We start from the raw sequence: 23,691 nt of genomic DNA, 5'->3' as shown, positions 1-23,691 counted from the left end.
GTTTAGACCAAGTGGCACAAACTTAGTAGATCAGCACCTTCTCAACTGTTTCACACTAAACTTGCAAGATTCTGTAGCTTTTAAAAAAGTTTCCCAAAGTGAAATTCGGAATACACATTTTCAGAAAAATATAGCCATAAAATAAGTTTGTTCCCTTCAAAAAGAATGTATTATTATTTTTAAAAAATCAAGTTGACTTTTTGAACACCAAATGTCAGTAACAGCATTTCCCAATGATTATATGTTTGCTGAAGATGAACTTTTGAACTTAGATGGTGGGGGGGGCCGGGGGGGGGGGAGAGTTTGTCTCCCAATGATTATTTAATCACCTTTCCCCCCTAGCAACTCCAGCAGTGAATGCTCATTAGTAGGTCCAGAAACTTGACTCTAACTGATCTGCTTTCCCATTTAGTTCATTGGTTTGGCAAGAATGTGAAGTAATATTTCCAGGATAGGCAAAAATAATGTGCATCCTTCATATGCATGACCCTTCCCTTCCCTTTCCATAATGAAGACAAAGGCCTAATTCGTTAGCCAAAAATACCACCAATAATGCTCTTTTTGTGCTTTTCATACTATTATACATCTAGAAAAAATTATACTACTTCTAAATAAATGAATGCAAACAAGTAACTGCTCAGTTTCAATTTATAATGCAGGTTTATCTCTGCTGCTATGCAGGAAATACGGAAAATAAATGTGATGCTATTAAGAAAGTGAATGTGATGCTATTAAGAAAGTGAAAGCCTTACCCTCATGAGCACTTTCTTCTTCTTCTTGGCTGTACTTATTCCCAGAGTATTGTTTCTTTGCACACCTGGTTTCTCCATGCCTTTGGTTAGGTTTCCAGGGCTTGTGTTTCTCATACTCCAGCGTCTCCCTCCAAACAACTCTACAGCTTGAGCCAAAGTTGGGCCTTCATATCTGCCATCCTCCTAATGAAAGTTCCCAGTGTTATCAAAATGGACAAGATACAGAATGTAAAGAGAAATACTTCCATTTCTTTTTATATTGTGCATATACAGTGCCATAAGGAGATGAGGTAGCTAGGATTAGGGCCTCAGCAGCTACTATAAACAGAGAAGTATGAAAGCAACAGGGGAGGAAAGGAAAGCTGGATCACTATAGAGGCTTGGTGAGCCTTACAAGGAGACATTATCACTTTACCTGGTAGAGGCTGACATATTGCTTCCGTAGCCATTGCATTCTCTGATCAGGGAATTTCTTCATTTTTCTTACAGCATTCATTAGTTCCAGCAATCCATCAAAAAGCATTCTGGCAGTATATTTTGGAGCCACAAAATGTAACAACTTATTTTCAGTAGTATGAAGTCCATATAAGAGTGTGATACCATTCTCTTTGGGGGACATATTGCAAAGTTTGTTTTGGATGCAAACAGCATGTATATCAATGCCAGGGTGGCCCATATACACAGCTTTTGCTGAAAAGAGGTCTAAGCAACCTTCCGCCAGCCCATTTAATCCAGTATTGCCAAGAAATTGAAATTTCCCAAGGTCAGAATTGCTACTGAGCATGTTCAGTTTCATTTTGGAATTTGTAGAACAAGCAGCGTTGGATTTCATCCACGTTAATGTGCTGTTATCAGGCTGGAGCTGAAGAAAACAGCGTGCTGAAAAATGTGTCTCCTGGTCGTAATGTATCACTGTTGCCCCTTGTAGCATGAACTGGTGGACATCAGCTCTGACTGACAGCACATACCAGGGAATAAGCTCTATTCCATGAGTGAAAGCTTGTTGCTGTTCTTCGACAGCATGTGTGGTCCATTCCTTGGATTGTTCAAATATGTCACTTTCAGAATCTGACAGCTCTCCAGTGATAAACCTGCAAACCAAGATACAATAAGGTTTCTGTTTCCAAACATTATCATGCAACCATGCAACTTTCCCCCATAATTTGTACACACAGCTGCATAATACCCATTAAAGCTCCTTGTACACATGCTATGGCAAGCCTTTCTGAAAAATTATCTTGTTTCATAAAAGAAAAGAAACATCCTGCTGGTACCTAAAAAGATCATATTGTTTATCCAAATTGCATAAAAGACAATTACTTCATATGTGTAACCAGACATTCAAACTGTATGGACCTATAAATTATGTGTGTTTCAGGCAATTATGCTCACTAAGGAAAAATAACAGTGGTATGACAGACATGTCTATTGGGTTTCTCCTTCTTTTTGCCTGTATACACCCTGTTTCTTTCCCTCCAGCCCCTAAGGCTATAAAGGAGAAGGTAGTTTCGGGTGGGTATCCATGTTAGCCTGCAGTACAAAAGCAAGATTCAAGACCATTAGCACCTTAAAGACCAACAAGATTTCAAAGCTCCATCAGATATAAAAGGAAAGGGAGAGACTTCCGGTTTGGGATTCATGGAGGTCTAACGCAGCTCAAAGAGCTGGGCTGTCTGTGCCGTTGTTTGTGGAGGCTGGAGGGGCGCAAACTGCCCGCAGCCCCCTGTTCCCAGGCGGGGAACAGGCAAGTACGCTCGAGAACCTGAGGGCGCATTGATCTCGGGTGTGAGGGGGGTTCTACACAACGAGCCCCCTTCCACCCTTGAGGTCCCACCCAAAGAAAACAAATACTATATATAACAAATACTATACTGATAGTATATTTGATAGAGAATATGCATAAAAGAACTAGAACATGTTTAGAGTAAGAGATATTATGATCTATGTGTTGCAGATAAATATATATGTTATATTACAATGCATGCTATGCTATATTGGATGGTATAGTATATAACAAATACTATATTGATAGTATATTTGATAGAGTATATGCATAAAAGAATTAGAATATGCTTAGAGTAAGAGATATTATGATATATGTGTTGCAGGAAAATATAAGTGAAATAGAATTAAGCAATAAAAGGGGGTAAGGGTTGGAAAGCTGTTGGAAGTCAATAGGGAGGGGGGAGGAAAAGGGTGGGGAACAGAACTAATTAGATATGAAGGGAACGTATGTATCAAATTTGAAAATTCAAATTCACCAATAAAATTTTTTTTTAAAAAAAAGGAAAGGGGTGGATGAAAGTAAGAGACGGAAGAAGATATAAGCCATATTCACTAAAGGAACAGACTATACAGTCACAGGTCCCAAATTCAGTTCTTCATCTATCAGTTGCCCACAGACAATTTAGTATATGCCTGACCCAAACTGCTAGCACAGTAACATAAAAAAGAAACGGTATGACTTGAATAAAATAAATAAGTCAAATGAATTTGTTGGTAACACTGCATGCATATAAGTGCACAGCATCATGAGAATACTTGGTTGCAAGCCAGTGAAGAAAACAGGCTGGCTTCATAAAAGAAAATTGTGTTAAGGGCCACAGCAGGCATCCTCAGAAGCCAAATGTGTCAGGGCAGGACACCAAGTGCTACAGCTTCAAGGCATGCTCGGAGGCTAAATTAAATCGCTTGATGAAGAGTAGTGATCAAAAACGAACAAATAAAAAATTAAAATTGAGAAACGAGTTGGACACAGTAAGATTGTCACTGAAGTTGTGTCATCTTAGAGAACACTTTTTAAAAAATATATATATTTAATTTACAATTGCACTGGTTTTAAAAGAGTCTATTCTGCTGTTCCAAAGCTCAGAGCAACTTAAACAATAGACAATAAAGTACGCACAATAAGTCCAATCTGCACAGCAAAAGAGCCACAAGGTCCAGGCCAACAAAACTCTCCAAAGAATCAAACCACAATGGAAATCCATAGTGGATAACATTATACTAAATTGCCTTTGAACATAACTTCAAACAGATCTATTTCAGATCACTTCAGACAACCAATCTGAACATTCCAGAGAAAATTTTTCCATAACTTGCCTGCCATACTCATTTTCTGAAAGGGCAGTTAGGATGGAGCTCACCGCACAGTCTTCAGGAGTTCAATTCAATGGACAGGGACAATAACATAAAAAGCAATTGATGAGGTGTCAGCTGTCTTACTGAAGACATTAAGAGATGAAATTGCTAGAGAGAGTAGAGCACAGATATTTGTGGGCTGCAGGCCATCAAGAACTTTAAAACCAGCACCATGAACTGAGCCCGGAAACCTTCACTAAATGATGTCTGAACCGTAACCAATTTACAGATGATATATTCTTGGAACAACCCGAACATGCTGCATGTTTTTGTTTATACTGACAACAAAACAGAAGGAATATGCAGAAACAGACAAGGAAAATGAGTCATACAGCTAGGAAATCTATAAAACTCAGTGTAACGATTTTAAGTAAACAGGGTGCATGTGTCTTTAAATGCTTGGTGTGATATAGGTGAAGAGTGGGGGTGAAAGAGGAATGAGTGAGGGATATGATTGGCTGATGACTGAGAGTGTGGGTGGAGTGAATGCAGTTTGAGACTGAGAGTGGAAAAAGAACATTCAGTCAGGAGAAAGCAGGCTAGCTGTGTGCTGCCTGAGCAGTTTTAAGCATTTCTATGAAAAATACTGAGTCAGGGAAAGAGAGGCCAGCTGTGTGCTGCCTTAGCATGTTTAAGTATTACTGAGAGAAATATAACCTATGTGGAAACCTGATCTGAGTATGTTTGTGAAAGAACATTCAGTCAGGGGAAAGCAGGCAAACTGTGTATGAAGCCTTAGAAAAGATCTGTGTGAATGAGTTTAAGTGAAATAACTTTAAGAATTGAGAATTATTCTTATCAAACCGATACGCTTCTTGAAAAAATAAGTTTACTTTGTTATATCCCAGAGTAGCTGTCATTGCTATATCCCATTCCAATCCTCAGGGCCACATAGAACCACAAAGGAGCCTGACATTTGGGCATGTTACTAAAGGGAAAATTAAAATAAAATATCTTGGAATATAATATTTCTGGTGGCAGCAATCTACCCAGAGGGTGTATTTTTCCTCAGCTTTTCCTTCTCAAGCATACAGCTGGAAAATCATATCATTCTAGAAAACCAAAGATTTATACTCAGTTCTCATTTTAAGCAAAGTGTGATTATCTCTGAATAAACAGTGTAAAACTTCAGCCTGAGAATAAATGTCTGTTAAAAACATGAGTAGTATTTCCTAAACACTTTTCAGATACCAGGAGGTGAAGTGAAAGGACAACAAAGGAAATCAGACTTTCTTGGCATAAGACTTTCTTGGCTCAACTGCCCAAAAAGAACAAATGCCAGATGATGATAATTCTATCAGAATCTATTTTGTCAGGATGCAAAGATGATTTCATCTACACATGCTGGAATAAGCACATTTAGAACACAAAATTGGTATTTCATCATCAAATCGGCATTTACTGGAATTTATTATTACTACAATACTCAATTCTGTGAGTATCATGCTATTTTTAGACTGTGGGGAAATTGCCAATATCTCTGGTTTCAGCCCATAGTTCTTCAGGTTCACAATCAATTAAACTTAGCATTGCAAATCTATTCTTTACATAGTCTTCAAATTCTACAGGAATATTATTTAGATTGTATTTTGGCACCATGATTCTTTTAGTGTTTTTGATATCAACAGCTCATAATCTGTATCACAATCAGCTCCTGGTCTTGTTTTAGCAGACAGAATAGAGCTTCTCCATCTTCTGCTTCCAATTATGTAATCTATTTGGTTCCTGTATTGGCCACCTGGTGATTTCACAGAATCATAAGGTTGGAAGGTACCTATAGGGTCATCTAGTCCACCCCCTGCACAATGCAGGAAATTACAAATACCTCCCCGCCACACACCCAGTGACCCTTACTCCATGCCCAGAAGATGACAAAACATTGTAAGTATCCCTAGCCAAACTGGCCTGGGAAAAATTGCCACCTGATCCCAAGGTGGAGATTGGCTTTACCCTAGGCATGTAAGAAGGGGCCACATGAACTAAGCATTGAGTAAGAAGGGGCCATGAGTACTAAGCACATATACAATTGCCTTTTGGGTTGCCCGAAGCATATATTAGCAACAAACAGGTTGTTGACTTCACAAAATTCTATAAGTCACTCTCCTGCTTCATTTCATGATCCTAGTCCAAATTTTCCAACAATGTTTGATTCGTTGTCTTGTACTTTTGCATTCCAGTCACCTATGATTATCAGCATATCTTGTTTAGGTGTATGATCAATTTCTTCTTGGATACTTGGGTAAGTTTTCAATTTCTTCCTCCTTAGCATCTATAGTTAGGGCATAACCTTGAATGATGGTTACATTAACAGGCCTTCCATGAAGGCTGATTGATATTAAATCAGTGGAAAAGAGCAAGCATCCAGTATCACCTATAAGCCTAACAAAATTAGTGGTAGGGTATGAGCTTTTGTGAGCCACAGCTCACTTCTTCAGATACCTTCCTTAAATACCTTCTTCAGGTATCTGAAGAAATGAGCTGTGGCTCACGAAAGCTCATACTCTACCACTAATTTTGTTAGGCTTATAGGTGCTACTGGACTCTTGCTCTTTTCCACTGCTACAGACAAACACGGCTACCCATCTTGATATTAATCAGTCAGACTTTGCAGTGTAGCTCATGATAGCGTGTGTTTTGTCTCATCGCACTATTAGAGCAACACCGTTTCTTTTACGTTTGTCATTTCTGCAGTAAAACACTTCATGGTTTTCTGACTGAAAATGTCCTGAGTTGGTCCTCATTAGCTCACTCACACCCAGGATTGCAATATTTAAATGTACCATTTCTTGTTTTACCGTTTCTAGCTTACCTGGCTTCATATGTTCCTGTCACAAACCCACATCTCAATCTTGGGCTGACCTTCCCCTACTCTAAGGGAAAACTTCTCTTTAAGCCTATGAAGCTATATACCGGGCTGGGAAGCCTTTAGTAGCATGGTTGACATTAAGCTTCAACTTTATTTCTTGTCCCACCGTTCAGTAAGTAGTAACCATAAGTAGTATGGTTACCCAGCCAAGTCCAAGTAGGAGAAAGATCAGGGGTTTGTGCTTCCCGTAAACAGAAACTGGCACACAAGGCTTGGGGAGATTCAAAGTGTAACAGAAGGTTTATTTACAAGTATGTGATGTTAGAGGGCAGGTAGGCAGGTGTTTGAACTGAAGTAACAGAAAGGTTTTTGTACAGAAACTTCACTGGTGTGAGGCACAAAACACTTGGTTTGATTCTAAGTTGTTGGCTTCTTTGAGAGGTTGGCAGTGCTTCACAAATGTTCCACTTTTAACACACAGACTCAGCATGACTTTCTCCAGACCTTAGGGTGCTCCGCTCAGTTCCACTGAGTCAAACCCTTACTAGATTATGGGGAGACATTACAGTTATGAGCTATAACCCTGTTCCTGGTGCCAAAGGAGAGACTCTTTCCTACCCACTTCCTTGGCCCACTATAATTCCCAGATCTCTTGAGTCTATGCAGGAGTTAGTGCTGTCTTTCCCACTTTAGTCCAAGGACTAAAAGTGCTTCAGGAATGTACTGAACTCCTTCCCTTCCTTCCTCATACAGAGGACTCTCTGGCTGACCTTCTCTGGTCAGAAACCAGACTCCAACTCTCTTCACTTGTCAGTTTACTCCAACTGTTAGCCCCTCAACGTTCTATCACCAACTGCAATTTCAGGCTGGCAACAAAGGGGGGGCATGTCAATCATCCTCTTTACTGTCTGGCAATCCCAGCTTTTGAAGCTGAGTCCGTCACAGTTCCATGTTCCTATTGTGTGTGTTGCACAGGTTTGGATGTTCCTTTTGCATCTATTCAATCAGCAACTAGACATTATTTTGGCTTTAATCCAGTCCCATCATTAAGAACAGTGTTATTTGTACTTGTCCTCTGCTCTTCTCAAGCAGTTAGTTAAGTGCCATCTGACCTGGGGGTCCTGTCTTCCAGCACTATATCTTCTTTCATTTTGAACTGTCTCATCATATGGTTTTCAAGGTAAGAGATTAGCAGAAACGGTTTACCCTTGCCGCCTTCAGCGCAGCACTAACCAGGGTTAGCTGAAGTGACACTGCCATTGTTTGTGAAAGATCCTCTGCCAGTGTCACCTTCCACTATTGCTGCTCAGTAGCTAACCTTCAAGAACTTCTCTGCTCCCATCACCATTGGAATATTCCATTCTCTTCTGATAATGTGACCGTTGATTCCTGAAGGGGGTGGATGCATCTTAATCTGGTGTTTCAGCTTTGACCATTCCGCCTTGAGTGACCTTTCTGGGGCTGAGATTCTTGACCAAGCCTGCGCTCCTGACTTGGTTGCTCTCAGCTTCACTGACACACTCAAAACCCCTTCACCACGTTAAGGTATGTATCCAAAAGGGGAAAGTGTAATTTATAAAAGTATAAATGCTAAATATAAAATACTAACTGTAATTTGTAAAAGTATAAAAGCTAACTGTAATACTAGTCTGAGAGCTGCTCCCTCATGTCAAAACAATTTGTAGGGCGGAAGGAGCTGAGGGAAACCAGCTTCTTTTCCAACAAACCTTTTTATCCAACTGTTTTTACTTTCCCCCCACAGCGTTCCACTTCTGAGTTTACAGGCCGACCATCCACAGGAAGGGGAAGGAAGCAGTAGAGAGAAAGTTTCTGGAGAAAATTAACTGTCAGAGAAAACACCCTCTTGACAATTTTGTCTTTTCTACACAGAACAAGAATTGGGGGAGGAGCTATAACTCAGTAGCAGAGCTTTTGTATCGGCTTTGCATGCAGAAGTTCCCTGGTTCAATCTCCAGTACCTCCAGTTAAAAGGTTCAAGTAGCAGGTGATGCTACAGACCTCACTCGAAGACCATGGAGAGCTGCTGCCAGTCAGAGTAAACAATACTGACCTTGACAGACCCATGGTCTGACTCAGTATAAGGCAACTTCATATGCTGAACCCTTTCCAAGGACACTTTACAACAGAGAAAAGGCAGTTGAGATATACAACTACATTATAACATATAGTATAACCCAAACAATCTATACTAAAATAATGATTCTACTCTGTGTAATCAAAGCATAAGACCCATTGGACAAGAAATAAAAGTTAGTTATTACCTGTTCAAAGGAGATGGCCCTCACTGAATTACAACTTCACAATAACCCTGTTGATAGTTTAGGCTGAAAAACAGTGATTATCTAATGAACTTCAGATAAGAGGACCTCCATTTGGGGCTCTGCCAACCAGGTCCAAAATGCTGTCAGCTGTACCATACCTGTTGCTCAAGTGGACTCCACAAAGAACCACAAATACAGGATATAATTCTTCTCGTGAATATAGTTCTAGCACTGTCCAATAAAGTCAGCATATGCTTATAACATTAGGTAAATGTTCATTCCATGTTCAAGCTATAAAACACGCACTAATTTCTTGTAAAAGGCCTTGAATTTTGCATTACTCTTATGTAATATATATCTTGCACTCCAGTCTCATTTTTTAGCTAGCTTTCTCACTGGATAGAGAGAAATGGGGTATCTCAGGTCACATAACATGAGTGTTCTCATGTGTCATAATTAAAACAACACCTGTGCTGAATGACTGTGCTGATCTATTGTGAATACGCAAAGAGTTTATTAGCTTTGATAAGCATTCACTGAGATAATTTATGAACCTTGGATAACATGCCCTTAAATGTATTGGGATTAGGAACAATAATAAATAACCTTTATTTTGACTGGGTCAGACTGCTGTTCCAACAGGATATAATGTTCTGAGCTAAGATCAACATAGATGCCATGGTGCTATTCCTGGCATCACCGGCCAAGTCCTAGATGAATCTGTAGATTTTTAAAACTTAATACACAAGATGAAAAGGCTTTGCTTGGAAGTAATTACATCACAGGGAAATGTAAAACTTAACAAGAAGAATTCCAAGCATCTGAGTGCCATGATTTCATGCATGACTCTGAGGAGAGAGCCCAGCAAAATAGACACTTGCTGTAGTTTAATAAATTTTTATAAAGCAGCATATTAAAATACAAAAAAAACATTCAAAACCTGTACATTATAAATTCTGTTTCTGAAACCTGATTGAAAGGCATATTGGCAGTGGAGAGAAGGTATCAGAGATAATATGGGAAACAATTTTTACTAAAGAAATAAATTATTTTTACAGTGTGGGGGCTCATCAGTAACACAATAATGTCACTGGCGACACACTGACATCACTCTCCATGCACACAGAAGTGACATCAGTGTGTCACCAGAGAATGCCAGGAATGCTATGACTTTCGGGTAAAACTCTACAGTTTAACCCAAAACTCTATGGTTTTGCCCACATGCCAGAGTGTCCCTGGCATCTCCCAGCAATACACGGGGAGTGATGTCAAAGCCTCAGATCACACTGTGATCCCCAGAGGTTCCTGCCCCTCCTCCTCCACAGGCTAGCAGAGCAGTGGCAGAAAGCACTCACTGGTGGTGGGGGTCCCCTACCCCCACTGGGGGAATGGCAACCCTGACTAGCTTAAGACGAAACTGCTGTAAAGGATTACATAGGTTAGCTAAAATCTCTAGTGAATCTGATTTTTTTGGAAATGTGGTAAAGAAAAGAGGACAGTGTCTCGTGTATGGTGAACTTGTATATTAATACAGAAATTCTGCCCTGATCCTGATCTGGATAATCCAGACTAACTGGATCTCATCAGAGCTCAGAAGCTAAGCAGGGTCAGTCCTAGTTAGTGCTTGGATGGCAACCTCAAGTCACTCCAGGGTCACCAGAGGCAAGCAATGGTAAACCACTCCTCTGTCTCTTGTTTTGAAAACCCTCTGGGTTGCCATAAGTCAGCTGTGACTTCATGGCACTTTATACATACACACAGAAATTCTGGACTGTTGTTCATTAAAAAATTGTGAATATCCTGGGACATTCTTTGGATTTATCCCCAATAACTTTTGGTTCTCTTCGTCAGATGCAAACACTGACAAACACGGCTAACTCCTCTGGATCTAATTCTCAGGGTCACTCTAAATGTTACTTCCTTCACAAGTTCTCCACAGAGCCAACCCAGGCTTGCGCAGACACACAGCAACTTTGGGGAATGGCTTGCATAAAAAAGGAGAGCTCGAATGAGCTTGGAAAGCTGCCACTGGGAGAAGAAATGCTCCTGCCTTTCTCACAACCTTCCCCCCACCCCAAAGCAAAAACAGTGAAGGGGGAGCATTTTTCCCATTTCTGTTGTCCCACATGCACAAAATACCTCCATTTGTGAGCAGAAATGGGAAACTCTCTTCCCCCCACCACGCTTTTTACTCTGGGAAAAAAGCTTGAGAGAAAGGCAGCTCTCCCTTCCCCAGCAGCAGATTTCCAAGCCTATTGGGGCTCACTTTTTTATGCAAGTAATTCCCTAAAGCTGCTGTGTGTCTGCACAAACCTGGGTTGGCTCCATGGAGAACTTGTGAAGGAAGTAACATTTAGAGTAACCCTCAGAAACAGATTTTGTAAGGCCCAGGAAGTTGCAGCAATAAGGGAAATCGGCAAAGTTCCCTCCTGCAAGTTCTGCTCTGCTTGATGTTACTCACATCCAGCCTTTAATCTGACAACAGCAAATCAGCCAGAAGTTGAAGAAGTATCAGATTGGGTAAAGAAGACTGTTGACAATTCATATGTTGACACTTGTATTTAATCAATTTTCATAAAAACAGAGAAACTTAATAAACAGAAATTACATGGTTAGCTGGAATATGTTTCCATCTTACTGGAACAGACAATTAATATAATTTTCCCATGGAAATAATAATGTTCTGAATGTTTTAACCAATGCATCTGTCATGATCTGGCTGTGCCAGGAAGGCCTAGCAAGGCCTCAGAAGCCTGTTAGCAGTGGGAGTAGGCCTACCTACAATTCCAAGGAGCCCCTGGGCCATTTTGGCGCCCTTTTTGGCCAATCAAAACACGGGGCTAATGCTATATAAATCTGGGAGGGGGGAAAGCCTGGGTTCTTTCTCCCAGGGAGCAGGCCAGAGGAGGTTTCTGCTAGGGGGAGAGGCCCTCATCCAGGTAGGGTGAGAAGACAGGCCTGGGAGACAGAGGGACAGTGAGTTCAGTCGTAATAGGGCCTTTTGTTTATTTTGCTTTCACCCATCTATTGTTGCTAAGGCACCTTGCTTCTTTGTTTGTTTGTTTGATATTAACTGGCTTCCTTGTAAATAAATCCTTTTGTTTGTTGTTACTCTGCTGGGTCCTCACACCAGTTTATTGGCCAAGCTACGGAAGGGTTGGGAGGGTACTCTGGGCCTTCCCAAGGATCCCTAAATCCCAGAGTGGTGGCTCACCCTACCTGAGGCATGACCGCATCATACCTGTATTACTATTTTTCATTCTATTTTGTAACTTGAAAAAATTCAATAGTATTTTTAAAAACTTAAAAAACTTACTGATAGCGGTTTCTGTCCTTTAAGGAATTTCTTCTAGAATTTACATCATCATATTCAATAAAACTGTCTTCTCCATCTTCAGATTCCAGGCTGCGGTTACAGCTCCGAATGGTTTGGAAGATGTAGTTAGCTGTCGATTCTTTTTCCATATTATGTAGGCCATCTTGACCTATCCGTTGTAAATAATTATCTTGGCCACTGTATTCAGCTACAAACTTAAAAAAAAAAAAGATGTAGCGCTAACTATTGGGAAATAAGATCCTCAGTGGAGAGAAACACAGGGTATAAAGGAAGTAAATAAATGAACAAACACTATTACATAATAAGTACTTTTTAGATAGACATTCCAAATCTATATAACTGGCAATCAGAATGTGCTAATGAAGCTAAAATAGCATTCTGTACCAGAAAGTAGGGCAGGTCGCTCTAGAAAGCAGCTTGCCAGCAGAAGGCCCTTGACTGTCAGTCAATTACTATGATATCTTGGGAATATATCTTGCTCTATATAACAAAAAAACAACTAGGATAGCTCTCATTGTTAATATGATCTGGGATTGCTTGAATTGATTGCGTTCAGTCTACAGACTTTATCTGTTACATTACAGCTTCAAAGGGGGAACCCAAGATCTTTCACAAAGCGAGAGGATTTTCAGTTCTTATAACCACTTTATTTTACAATGTACAGCACATGGAGGGAACTCTACTTGGCTTGTGTGTAATCTGGTAAACTATGGCTGATAATACACTGATCCAACATTGCAATCCTAGGCAGAGTTACACCAATCTAAGCCCATTTATTTCAATTGAAACCACACGATGCCAGGAAACCACTATAGCAATTGTAAATATATTTCTATTCACATATAAAAGTGCAAAGTGCAATGTGTTCAAGTATACAATTCCTAAATACACAAAACAGGAATACGCAGTATAATCATATACAGCACATATATTATTCAAACAAGTCTTTACAGTCCGTATAGTTCCTTGCTTTCATTTAAAGTGCAACATGCGAAATTTTATACGGAAGCCCATGGAGAGAGTCGTGGAAGATGTTATTTATTTCAATTGGCATAGGATTGCTCTATAAATCTCTTAAATTCATTTTTCAACCCCAAATTCCATCTTCGAGTCTCAGAAACTGCTGCTATGACATCCTGTTCAATTGGCCTTAATGTCTAGGAGCATTCTCTGTTCTCAGCTTGTCCCTTCTTAAGAAGAAACCATCAAAGCCTCCTTGAGTAAGTATATCCATAAGCACAATCATGTTCCCTCCCAGATTTAAAGGCTTCTAAAAGGCTCTACAACACTCATGCTCACCCAAATCAGCATAGGATGGTTATTAGTTCAGAAAGCAATTGTAACCAAAGCATTATTCTCTGTAGGCTAAGTAACTATAACAAGATCCCTTGGTACAAAAATGGTACTAGATTCTTCCAACCTCCAGATCATAACCTATCAAATAAAAGGTAATGCCTTTGAACTACTCTACTTTCTTATTTAAGCTGCAATGTGTATGCTATTTTAAAGTGAAAACTGCATATGTACACGTAAATTATGACCAAAATGAAGGCACGTGCTCATTACTTTTGCTTTAGCCATTTCACCTCAGTTTAAAAAATAGTACAGCAGTTCTTCCTGTTTTTGATAAAGCTAATGCTGCCATTTAAGATGTCAGTCTAAAGAAGAAACATTTTTAGCAGAGACTACACAATCAGGGTATTTCACTGACAGAACATACTAATCAACTTCACTTTTACTAATGCAACAAATGAAGTGTAAGACCCAAACAGCTATGAATCCAAGATAGTTTTGATCTTTGGTGGGGCAGGAGGGAAGCTATTTTTGAAATAAAGAGTTTTAGAAACAGTTTATAATGTAGCATGAGAACAGCTGTTCAAACCAAAAAAACAAAATTCATTGGGCTAACATAAATCCCTTGTGGAGCTTAAGCAGTTATCTGGACCCTAGCCTAGTATTCAACAACAGGTAATTAACACAGTATAGTTATGCAACTAGAGACGCTGGTTGGAAAACTATGGGCTTGAATTTCATAAACTACTATACATTTGCACACTTGCATTTCTGTTCCATCTTTACTCAATTATTAATAAATGCAGGAATTATCATAGCCTTTTAAAATATCAGAGCTCACTTTCATTTGTTTACCTCTAGTGTTTCATCCTGAGAGTTGTACTGAGGAAAAAGCCTGATGAGGTTTGCAGCTCCATCTAGAATTTCACAGAGTTCTTTTAAAAATACACCACAGAAAGGAACGACTTTACATCCTGGGATATGCAGGGCCCTGTTGACAACTTTTCTATATTCTGATGATGATTCATGCTGTGCCATAGCATCTTTCAAGCTTCGCATGGTTTCAATATCAGACTGGTCCATGAATTGCCACATTTTTAAAACTTTTCTTGATCTGTTTGGAAAAAAATTAAACTCTATACTGAAATGTAATCATCCAAATAAACCACTGTGTACCTTGGCACTTTGGCTGACATGATGTGTTGAATAGTTAATGATGAAAATGTGATTTTGCGTGATTATTTTAGAACCATCAAAGTGACAATCTACTTTTAAAACAGAGCTGTGACTTGCCTTGTTGGCTGTGGGGAACTGAAGCTACACGGGGAACTGCAAATGAACATGGCTGTGAATATGGATTGCTTACATCCAAGTTAGACTACTGTAATATGTCCTATGGAGCATTGGTCTTTGAAGACAGTCCAGAAACTTCAATTGGCTCGAAGTGCAGCATTTTTTATTTTCAGAAGCTTTTGATGACATTTAACGTTTCTTGATGGCTTGTCTACTGATATTTAATTTCCATGCCTACCAATGGTTGTTTTAGTGTTCTTATTTGCTCTTTTATGCTGCTGTTTGTCTCTTGTGATATTTTATTTATTATTGTTTTTATTTGAGTTGTGAGAGGTATACCTCAAGAGGTATTTGGTTATAAGAACAAACTGCAACCATTTTAAGTAAATGAACTGCATACACAGAGTTTCTTCTTGCTGCAACCTAAAGCTTTTCCCTAATTTGAATAGAATGCCTCCAGATATGCAAACCAAAATACATAAAAACTAAAACCATTTAATTGTTAACATTGAATGAGCAATTTTTGCATCCTACTTGGAATAGGCAATAGGCAACACCAACCACAATCTTCCACAAACTGCACAACCTATAATATCTGTGCATATAGCTTGCTGACTAATTACTCTATGTGTTTGAAAATTCACTTAATTTTTAAAAAATTAAACCAACAGGAAAAGGAATATTATTGTTAAACTATAAAGCACAATATTTTAAAAGGTTGGCACACAAACCCAAATAAGAATTAGACTAGAATGTTGAATTTTGGCCAATACTTCCTGTTGCAGATTCTCTTCATATAATTCACTGATGGTACATGCCCAATATTGTAAATTTGGAAGATAAAATTCCCTCCAAGTACTGAGGACAGGATCAAGGAATCTCTCAGGGACTGCATGAGCAAATATGTAAAACTGAAGTATACACAAACACACACCACTTTTTCTAAAGCATTTTTCCTAGTTTACATGGGTAGAGGATACTTGTGAAAAACACAGATATAGTGAGTAACGAATATATAATATATATAAATATTATTCAAAATAATACATTTGTTAATAAAAACAGGAACGTTTTTAAAATATTTGAGGTGGTTGCTCAATAAATTGTATTTTTATCAAAAGTTGCACAGATATTTAAATTGCAAAGCATTTTAATTAAGCCATTTTAGTGTATTTTCTTTGATGATGTAATGTTAGCTTTCTAAGTACTGTATGTTAATGTTTTCAATTTAACTTATTTATCATGTACAAAGATAAATGACACTGTCTCTGGAGCATTTTGGAAAAATCTCTGTCACCAAAATGTAACATTACTGACATACATCTTATTTTATTTTCAGCCATCATAAGCTGACTAGACAACAGAAATGATGCAGCTACACTGTTTAGCACATTGACTGACAGAGTACTGTTCACTGTTTATTTTTAAGGGGACAGCTGTATGTAACAGAAGCCAAAACTGAATCTATGTTCAAGTATCCCTTATTTGAAGAATGAACTGCAAGTACCTGAGACCTGCCAAGAACTCCATGACAGCATTGTAGTTGCCCATGTTCCAGCAGCATTTTGCCACATGTACCACATATGAGAAGACTTCTCGTTTTTCCTCCATAGAACCTGCAGTCAGAATCAGCCACGTCACCCAAGAGCTCACCTTATAAAACATACAACATTTTAAAAATCAGCTATAGTTGCAGCATTTTATTTATACTAACATTTCTTACAAATGATTGAATTAACTGAAAAATTAAATAAATATGCTCTTGCATTGTTTTATTTCAAGCAAGAATTACATAATAATACATCATTAGTCATGCACAATATAACGTAGATTGATTTTTGGCAAGATTTAAATCAGCTTTACTATTATTTCACAGCCAAATCAGTTTTTAATTCAGTGAGATTTTATCATACGCAAAGAAGTCGTGATGGCTTTCCATCCTTCTGATGAGAGGCAATATAATTATTGGCCTAGTATACACAGTGTAATTTACGCACACATAGATATAAGTGGAAAACTTGCATAGATGCATAAGCACATCCATGAAACTAGTAATATGTAAAATAGTAAATCTTAAAAAAATGCGTATATAATTTTTAAACTACAAAGTACTATAGAAACTAATCAGCACTTGTAACTCCATGCTTTATTTTATTTACTTTATTTATATTCCACATTTCTCATTAAGATTCAGGGCAGATTTCAGAGTGTAAATAAATATAATCAGAATGAAACCTCTAATTAGCAATATAACAGGACTAGGATTACAGAAATCTGAAACAATCTAAAGTATTAGACATGATATGTTAAACAACACAGAAAATAGTATTACATAAATAGAAAGCAATCCAGTAAGAGCAGGAAAATAGGAACCAATGCAGTGAATCCTCCTTCAGCGTAGTATCCAGGAGGAAAAAGATGTAGGGTGAGACCTGAACAAAAGGGAGGCTTTAGTCACAGATATGTATATGGGGGTGGAGAGGGGAGTGACAATTCTGGCTTCAAGAAAAAGGCTATAATGATGTACTAAAAGAGCAGTGTTCTAACAGAAATCTAATCTTGTTCAATGTTAGAAATGTTAAAATAAATAGCTTTCAAAGTAGTGCATGTTAACACTGAAGCTTACAATGTATACATTTTGCTAATATGCAAAACACATTAGATTCAACATGTTCTAAAATGCCATCTTTCCCATATGACTATACTTAAAAGTCCTATTTCATATTTAGGGTCTGTGAGAATAGTCATCTTAATATATGGGGAGGTGGGGCGGGTACTCGGAACCTGATCACATATACATGTTCAGTAACAGCCAGAAAATGCTTGGTTTACTTTCCCACAACATTTATTAAAGGAAAAAGAAAGGAAAAGCTGTATTTCACATGGACATCTAATTCAAACCAACTGTTCCATTTTACAGTGCAATTCCCAAGGGCTTGGTTTTTCTCATTGTATAAACACTTATCAACATGAGATAATAAATGTGACCTTTGCTTTCCTACATTTAGTTTCCACTTTCTTAGGTCCTGAAGGATTTGCATGTTTACAGACTTTTCTGAAGTGATGAGAGTTCTATAAAATAAGATTAAAATGTTTCCCTTCAAAAAGAAGCCTGTATTTTGTGTTCATAGCTAGATTTTAGACCCAAACCAAGCATGAAGTAAATTACAAAATGTGTTCAACTAATTGAAAATTATCTACAAAAAGGTAGATGTATTACATATACCACTATATTAATTTAAGGCAATTAAAACAAGGTAAAAAGTTACAAGAACCAAGCAATTATGTATCTGTTTTCACCCAGAGCTTCAATTTAATTTAGCATCTCTAAGGCTGTAATTCTTTGTGCACTTACTGCAGGTCCCATAGAACTCTAAGAGATGTGGCTGCTCAAGTCAAATGTCAGTCCTTGGAAGGTAGACCCCCCAAGTCCCTCACAGCAAGCACTCAGGTGCATTGGTTGAAGTAACTTTTATTAGAGATCTATATAGTCCAAGTGATCTATACAAATGCATTGGCAGAAGTGACTATTCAAAAAGTGGTTGTGTTAATTATAGGGAAACTTCCTGGCCTTTGGGTCCGTTAACATTCTGGCGCGAAAACCCCAAAGAGTTACATGGGAACTGATTAGTTTAGGCTAGACATAGTACAGAATGAAATCATCTCAGTCTCTGAGAAAAGATACATCACTCACTGCCCGCAGCTTGCATCCAAGCACACTTACTGTAAAAGTGAAAGTAAATACCTTCAACAGATAACACAGAACCCCCACTGGCTCTCTTGTCCATTTCGTGTTACCAGTTTACACACTCTCAGATTATTAGTACAGTGCACAGAATATAACTTCTGCAAACACAATCAGCACAAAATGCAAAACACATTACTGGCCTGTATACAGGCAGGCATACATGACATTAAGCTCCGTTATTATACTCAACAATAAAAAGGCTGGCCCCTGTGTGGATGATGAAAGCAGCAAAGCCTGGCCACCCACAGACAAGGAAGTGTAGATACTCGGGGGATTCCCCAAGTATACACAAAAATAAGACGTAAATTAAAAAGGTAGGGAAAAAAGCTCAAAGGACTGATAATGCTGCCTCTGGACTGCACCACAGCTGACTGCATGCAATGGCTTACATAACTGATCACTTCTGCATAAAATGAAAATGGGGGTTTCTGCATGCTGCACTTATTCTTGGTTTTCTTAATAGCTGATCCACATTTTGAGCACCAGTAATCTGCACGTCTGCCTCCCTCTGTGGAGGGCCTTAAATTATCAGGTTTTTCAATCAGCGGTGCTGTTTACATCATTGGCATTGGTGGTGTCACAGCATGAACCACCCTTTTATTTCTGCCCATGCGCTATATTGATATATCGAAATTAGGCTTGAGGGAAAGAAGGAAAAATGGTGTTCTTGCATCATGGTAGAAGTGCTTCTCCTATATTCAAAATTACTGCCCATATTGTTAAGTGTTTTGGTTAGCTAGTCCAATTCATTGCCACAAGTGACTGGTTGAAGAATTGGCATGATGGTGATTCTCAGATCTGTTGTAGAACTGATAAATACACACATGTAAAAATCGCCATTGCGCACACATGGAAAGCAAGATCGAATCCCAAATAAACCATAATAGCCCAAATAATAATAACCAGAATAACAAGTAGAGAATTTTTAAGAAGTGAGGGAATGTTATAAACAGGCTCTCAGGAACATCTCATAGAAATATACTACTGTCAAGTGTGTCTTCAATTAAAAAAACCCTTTGACTAATGATTAAAATAAAAATTAAGTCACTCCACAGTGAGCCGATTTCGTTTGGGGTCAAATTGGACACATTTGGGGCTAAAATTGGCCCACTGCGGAATGCAGGAGTGCTGCCAGGGCAGCGCGATGGAGTGCTCCCGTGCTTTGCAGCGGGCTGATTTTGGCCCCAAACGGGCCAGATTTGGCCTGCTGCAGAGTGTGGGAGTACTGCCAGGAGGGTTCTAGAGCACTCCTGCACTTCACAGTGGGCCAATTTAGGCCCCGAATGTGCCTGATTCAGCCTGTTTGGGGCCCCAATTGGCTCACTGCGGAGTGTGGGTGCATCCTCTACCTGCCAGGTAAGCAGGGGTGGGGATGGAGGGTGGGACCTGGGGATCCCACACCCCAGTGGCGGACTGGAAACCCTAAGCTGCAGGAAAGTTGCATCTAGCATCTCCAGCCTCTGCTGGGTCTCCTGCATCCTGCGACAGTGCCTTGCTTGTTCCACTCACAACTGTAGGCTTGACTGTGTTGACTCTGGGCTCCGGCCCCACCCAAGGACTCTCTACTGGAGGCACTGGTAAGTCCTAGTCACAGGACCCTCTGACCCTGGACAGCATGAAAACAGCTGTCCTAGAGACCCATCTTCCTGTCCCCACCCTCTTGAAAATAAGTGTGTGCATGTGCAGCTGGCCAATATTCACCTTGATGCCTTCCCCAAGCATTCTTTGGGCTCCATAGACACCGAACCCCATTGTTGTGTGTGCTCAAATTCAATGGGTCGATAGTTTAGAGGAAGGAGTATATTTTGTGTGGTTTCAGTGCTGTTATCTGTAATAACAGCTGCTCCAAAGAGCATGAAAGCCCTCATTGCAAAGAATGAGTCCAACACTCATAACGAAAAACCCCAAATGAATTAACTATGAGCTGGCAATGCCCCAGCTGGAAAAAAAATAGCAATGGAGCATAGTTGGTTTGGAAGCAATGGATCCACAACTGAAATGGAAATTTTTTCACTGCACCTGCCATCTATTCCCCACATAAACCCTAGCTACATTGAGCTAAAGGCTAATTCCCAACTCTAACTCCACATACCTATAATCCTAAGGGTATTTTCCTGGGGAAAACCCCCACTGTTGAGAATATTTGTAGACTGGCAAATTCTCATACTTCAATGTACTGCATTTTATTGCCTTTCTCCCAGCAGTTTTTATAGCATTCTCAGTCAGCAGGATACATTTAGGAGTAAACACATGAGTAATTTCTTAAATGCTCCTAATTGTAGAACACAGATTAAATCAAAAGATACGTGCAGATTTTCACATTTGCTAAGCAGAACAGAGGGTTACAACGCCATGCCTGGTCACCACCAGGAGTTTAGGGAGAGGAACCCTGGTGGGGGGAGCAGCATTGTGGATGCTGTGATGTCACTTCTGCAAAAAACAGAAGTGACACCACGTCACTATAGGAATCATTGAAAAGAATCTATGGTATAACCAGGGCTTTTTTCAGGGGCAACACGGTGGAACGCAGTTCCAGAACCTCTTGAAAATACTTGGTAATAGTGCTTGAAAATAATATTATTTCAAAGAATCCCGTGTATTTCTTCCTCATGTCCCTCTTGAGAGTTCCGCCACCTCTTTTTCCAGAAAAAAAACCTTGGGTAAAACCATAGTTTCTGGTGATTCCTTGAGCGATATGAAGTCACTTCTGGGTATTCCCCAGAAGTGACATCACACTATATGCAACACCAGCTTGCTACTTAAATTTCTCTCATGCTGCCTGTCAGGGCTTGCCGCGGCTGCCGCTGGGCGTGGCACTGGGCGGTCTGCTCCTGACATCACAGGGGGGCCAGGGACTCTGCAGGACCCTGCTCTGTGGAAGGAGGGGCGGTATACCTCACCCAGACTCCCTCTCAGTCCACTCGCTGGCCTGCTCAACCTGGCCTGCTTACCCTCTGTGTCCTCCATCTCCTCCTTCCAGAACTCTCCTCCAAGCCTCCACCCTTGCATCCTACTGCTCTCACTCCACATCATCACTCCTCACTCACACCCACCACCGCAGAGCTCTTCCCAGCCACCCTTTATAGGGTTTCCTTTCTCCACCTCGCCCTCCTTCGAGGCTTGTTCCCTCTCCTGACTGGGCCCAGCTGTGCATTCCTCCAGGTGTTTCCCTCCAACCACTAATCCCTCCTGGGCCCTTTTGCCATGCTGGCAGGGTGGGGTTGAGTGCGAGCCATCCCCAGCTGAGGGCTCCTTGGCCTTGCTCACGAGGAGCTGCCCCAGCCAGCCCTTGTGCTATTGAGCTTGCCTGGCCTTGCTCACGAGGAGCTGCCCCGGCCAGCCTCTGTGCTATTGGGCTTGCCTGGCCTTGCTCCCGAGGAGCTGCCCCAGCCAGCCTCTGAGCTACTGAGCTTGCCTGGCCCTGCTCACAAGGAGCTGCCCCAGCCAGCCCTTGTGCTATTGAGCTTGCCTGGCCTTGCTCACGAGGAGCTGCCCCGGCCAGCCTCTGTGCTATTGGGCTTGCCTGGCCTTGCTCCCGAGGAGCTGCCTTAGCCAGCTTCTGCGCTGCCTGCTCAGCAATGCTGGGCGGGGTTACCCATCTCCTCCCCCAGAATGCCTGTGGCAGCCCCCCCTGGAGAGGCTTGGCTTCTAGCAACTCCTGAGCCAGGCTGCTGTCTTCTAGCCATGGTGTGGCTCTGGGCTGCAGCGGCGGCGTCCTCTCCCTGCCAGGTAAGGGCTCTGCTTGGGTTGCTGCTGCTGCTGCTGGACCCACCTTCTCCCTGCTGTGTCCCTTTCCCTCCGGCCTGCTTAGCCCCCTCTCTTCTCCCTGGAGGGAGGGGCTGGCTGGTTTCTCCTTGCCCCCTCCACCCCTCTGAGGTACTGGCCTTTTGCCCCTTCCCCATGGAGTAGGTAGGTTCTGGCCCTGGTTGCCGGCTTGGGGGGTGGAGTTGCTGCCACCCTTTTGTCCCCTGCTGTTCCCTCTTGTCAAGTCTGGGGGCTGGGGCTCAGACCCCGGACACACACCCCCGCTTGGCTTTGAGTTGTGGGGGTCTGGCTCAGTCTCAAACATGCGGGACATATAGTCTGCGTCCACATGCCGTGCCCCCCGGCGGTATTTGATGGTAAATTGGAAGGGTAGAAGGGAGAGGCACCAGCGTAGCACCCTGGGGTTGTGCGCCTTCATGCGATGGAGCCACTGCAGGGGTGCATGGTCCGTCAGCAGTATAAAGGGGTGGTTGGCCAGGTAGTACTGCAGGGCCCCCACCGCCCACTTGACCGCTAGGGCCTCCCGCTCCACCGTGGCATAGCGCTTCTCGGCGGGCTGTAGCTTCCGACTCAGGAAGAGAATCGGGACGTCTGCTCCGTCACGTTCCTGGGTCAGCACAGCCCCGAGGCTGGTGTCCGAAGCGTCTGTGGCCAGTGTGAAGGGCCGGTCAAAGTCCGGGTTCCACAGGGCAGTGGCGTTAGAGAGGGCGGAACGCAGGTCTTTGAAAGCTGCCTCTAGTTCTGGGGTCCACCGGACTTGGTTGGGCAGCCCCTTCCTTAAGCTGTCCGTCAGGGGCGCCGCTCGGGAGGCAAAGTGGGGGATGAACTGCCCATAATACCCCAGCAGTCCTAGGAATCTCCGAACCTGCTTCTTGGTCTTGGGCTGTGGGGCGTCGGCTATTGAGGCCACCTTGTTCGGTGGTGGCCTGACTTGTCCTCCCCCGACCACGAAGCCCAGGTATTGGAGTTCCTGGAACCCCAGGTGGCTCTTTTTTGGGTTCGCCCTTAGCCCAGCTCGTTGGAGGGCCCTTAAGACGGCTTCCAGGTGTTGGAGGTGGGTGGGCCAGTCGGGGCTGAAGATAATAATATCATCAATGTACGCCATGGCGTACGCCCGGCACTCTCCCAGCACCTGGTCCACCAGCCGCTGAAAGGTGGCCGCCGCCCCATGCAGGCCAAACGGCATCTTCTTGAATTGGAAGAGGCCTTGGGGGGTGGCAAAGGCCGTCTTCTCCCGGTCCTCTAGCCGTACGGGCACCTGCCAGTAGCCCTTT

The 23,691-nt window shown here is 41.5% G+C and overlaps 1 protein-coding gene across 2 annotated transcripts in view; it reads right to left on the bottom strand.

Moving 5' to 3' along the window:
* Positions 1 to 23,691, bottom strand: part of PLCE1 (phospholipase C epsilon 1) — a 190,431-nt gene that overhangs the window by 46,322 nt on the left and 120,418 nt on the right. For both annotated transcript variants that reach the window (XM_054982694.1, XM_054982695.1), the window contains exons 4-8: positions 16,412 to 16,557; positions 14,467 to 14,725; positions 12,298 to 12,512; positions 1,168 to 1,843; positions 753 to 935 (exon numbers count right to left, since the gene is read on the bottom strand). In XM_054982694.1, coding sequence (XP_054838669.1) covers positions 753 to 935; positions 1,168 to 1,843; positions 12,298 to 12,512; positions 14,467 to 14,725; positions 16,412 to 16,557 — 1,479 coding nt within the window. The remainder of the gene's footprint in view (positions 1 to 752; positions 936 to 1,167; positions 1,844 to 12,297; positions 12,513 to 14,466; positions 14,726 to 16,411; positions 16,558 to 23,691) is intronic.

This window comes from Eublepharis macularius, chromosome 6 (genome assembly GCF_028583425.1).
Source record: "Eublepharis macularius isolate TG4126 chromosome 6, MPM_Emac_v1.0, whole genome shotgun sequence".
Classification (NCBI taxonomy): Eukaryota; Metazoa; Chordata; class Lepidosauria; order Squamata; family Eublepharidae; genus Eublepharis; species Eublepharis macularius.
The sequence above is the reverse complement of the archived record's forward strand: the minus strand, read 5'-3'. Positions and strand labels throughout refer to the sequence as shown.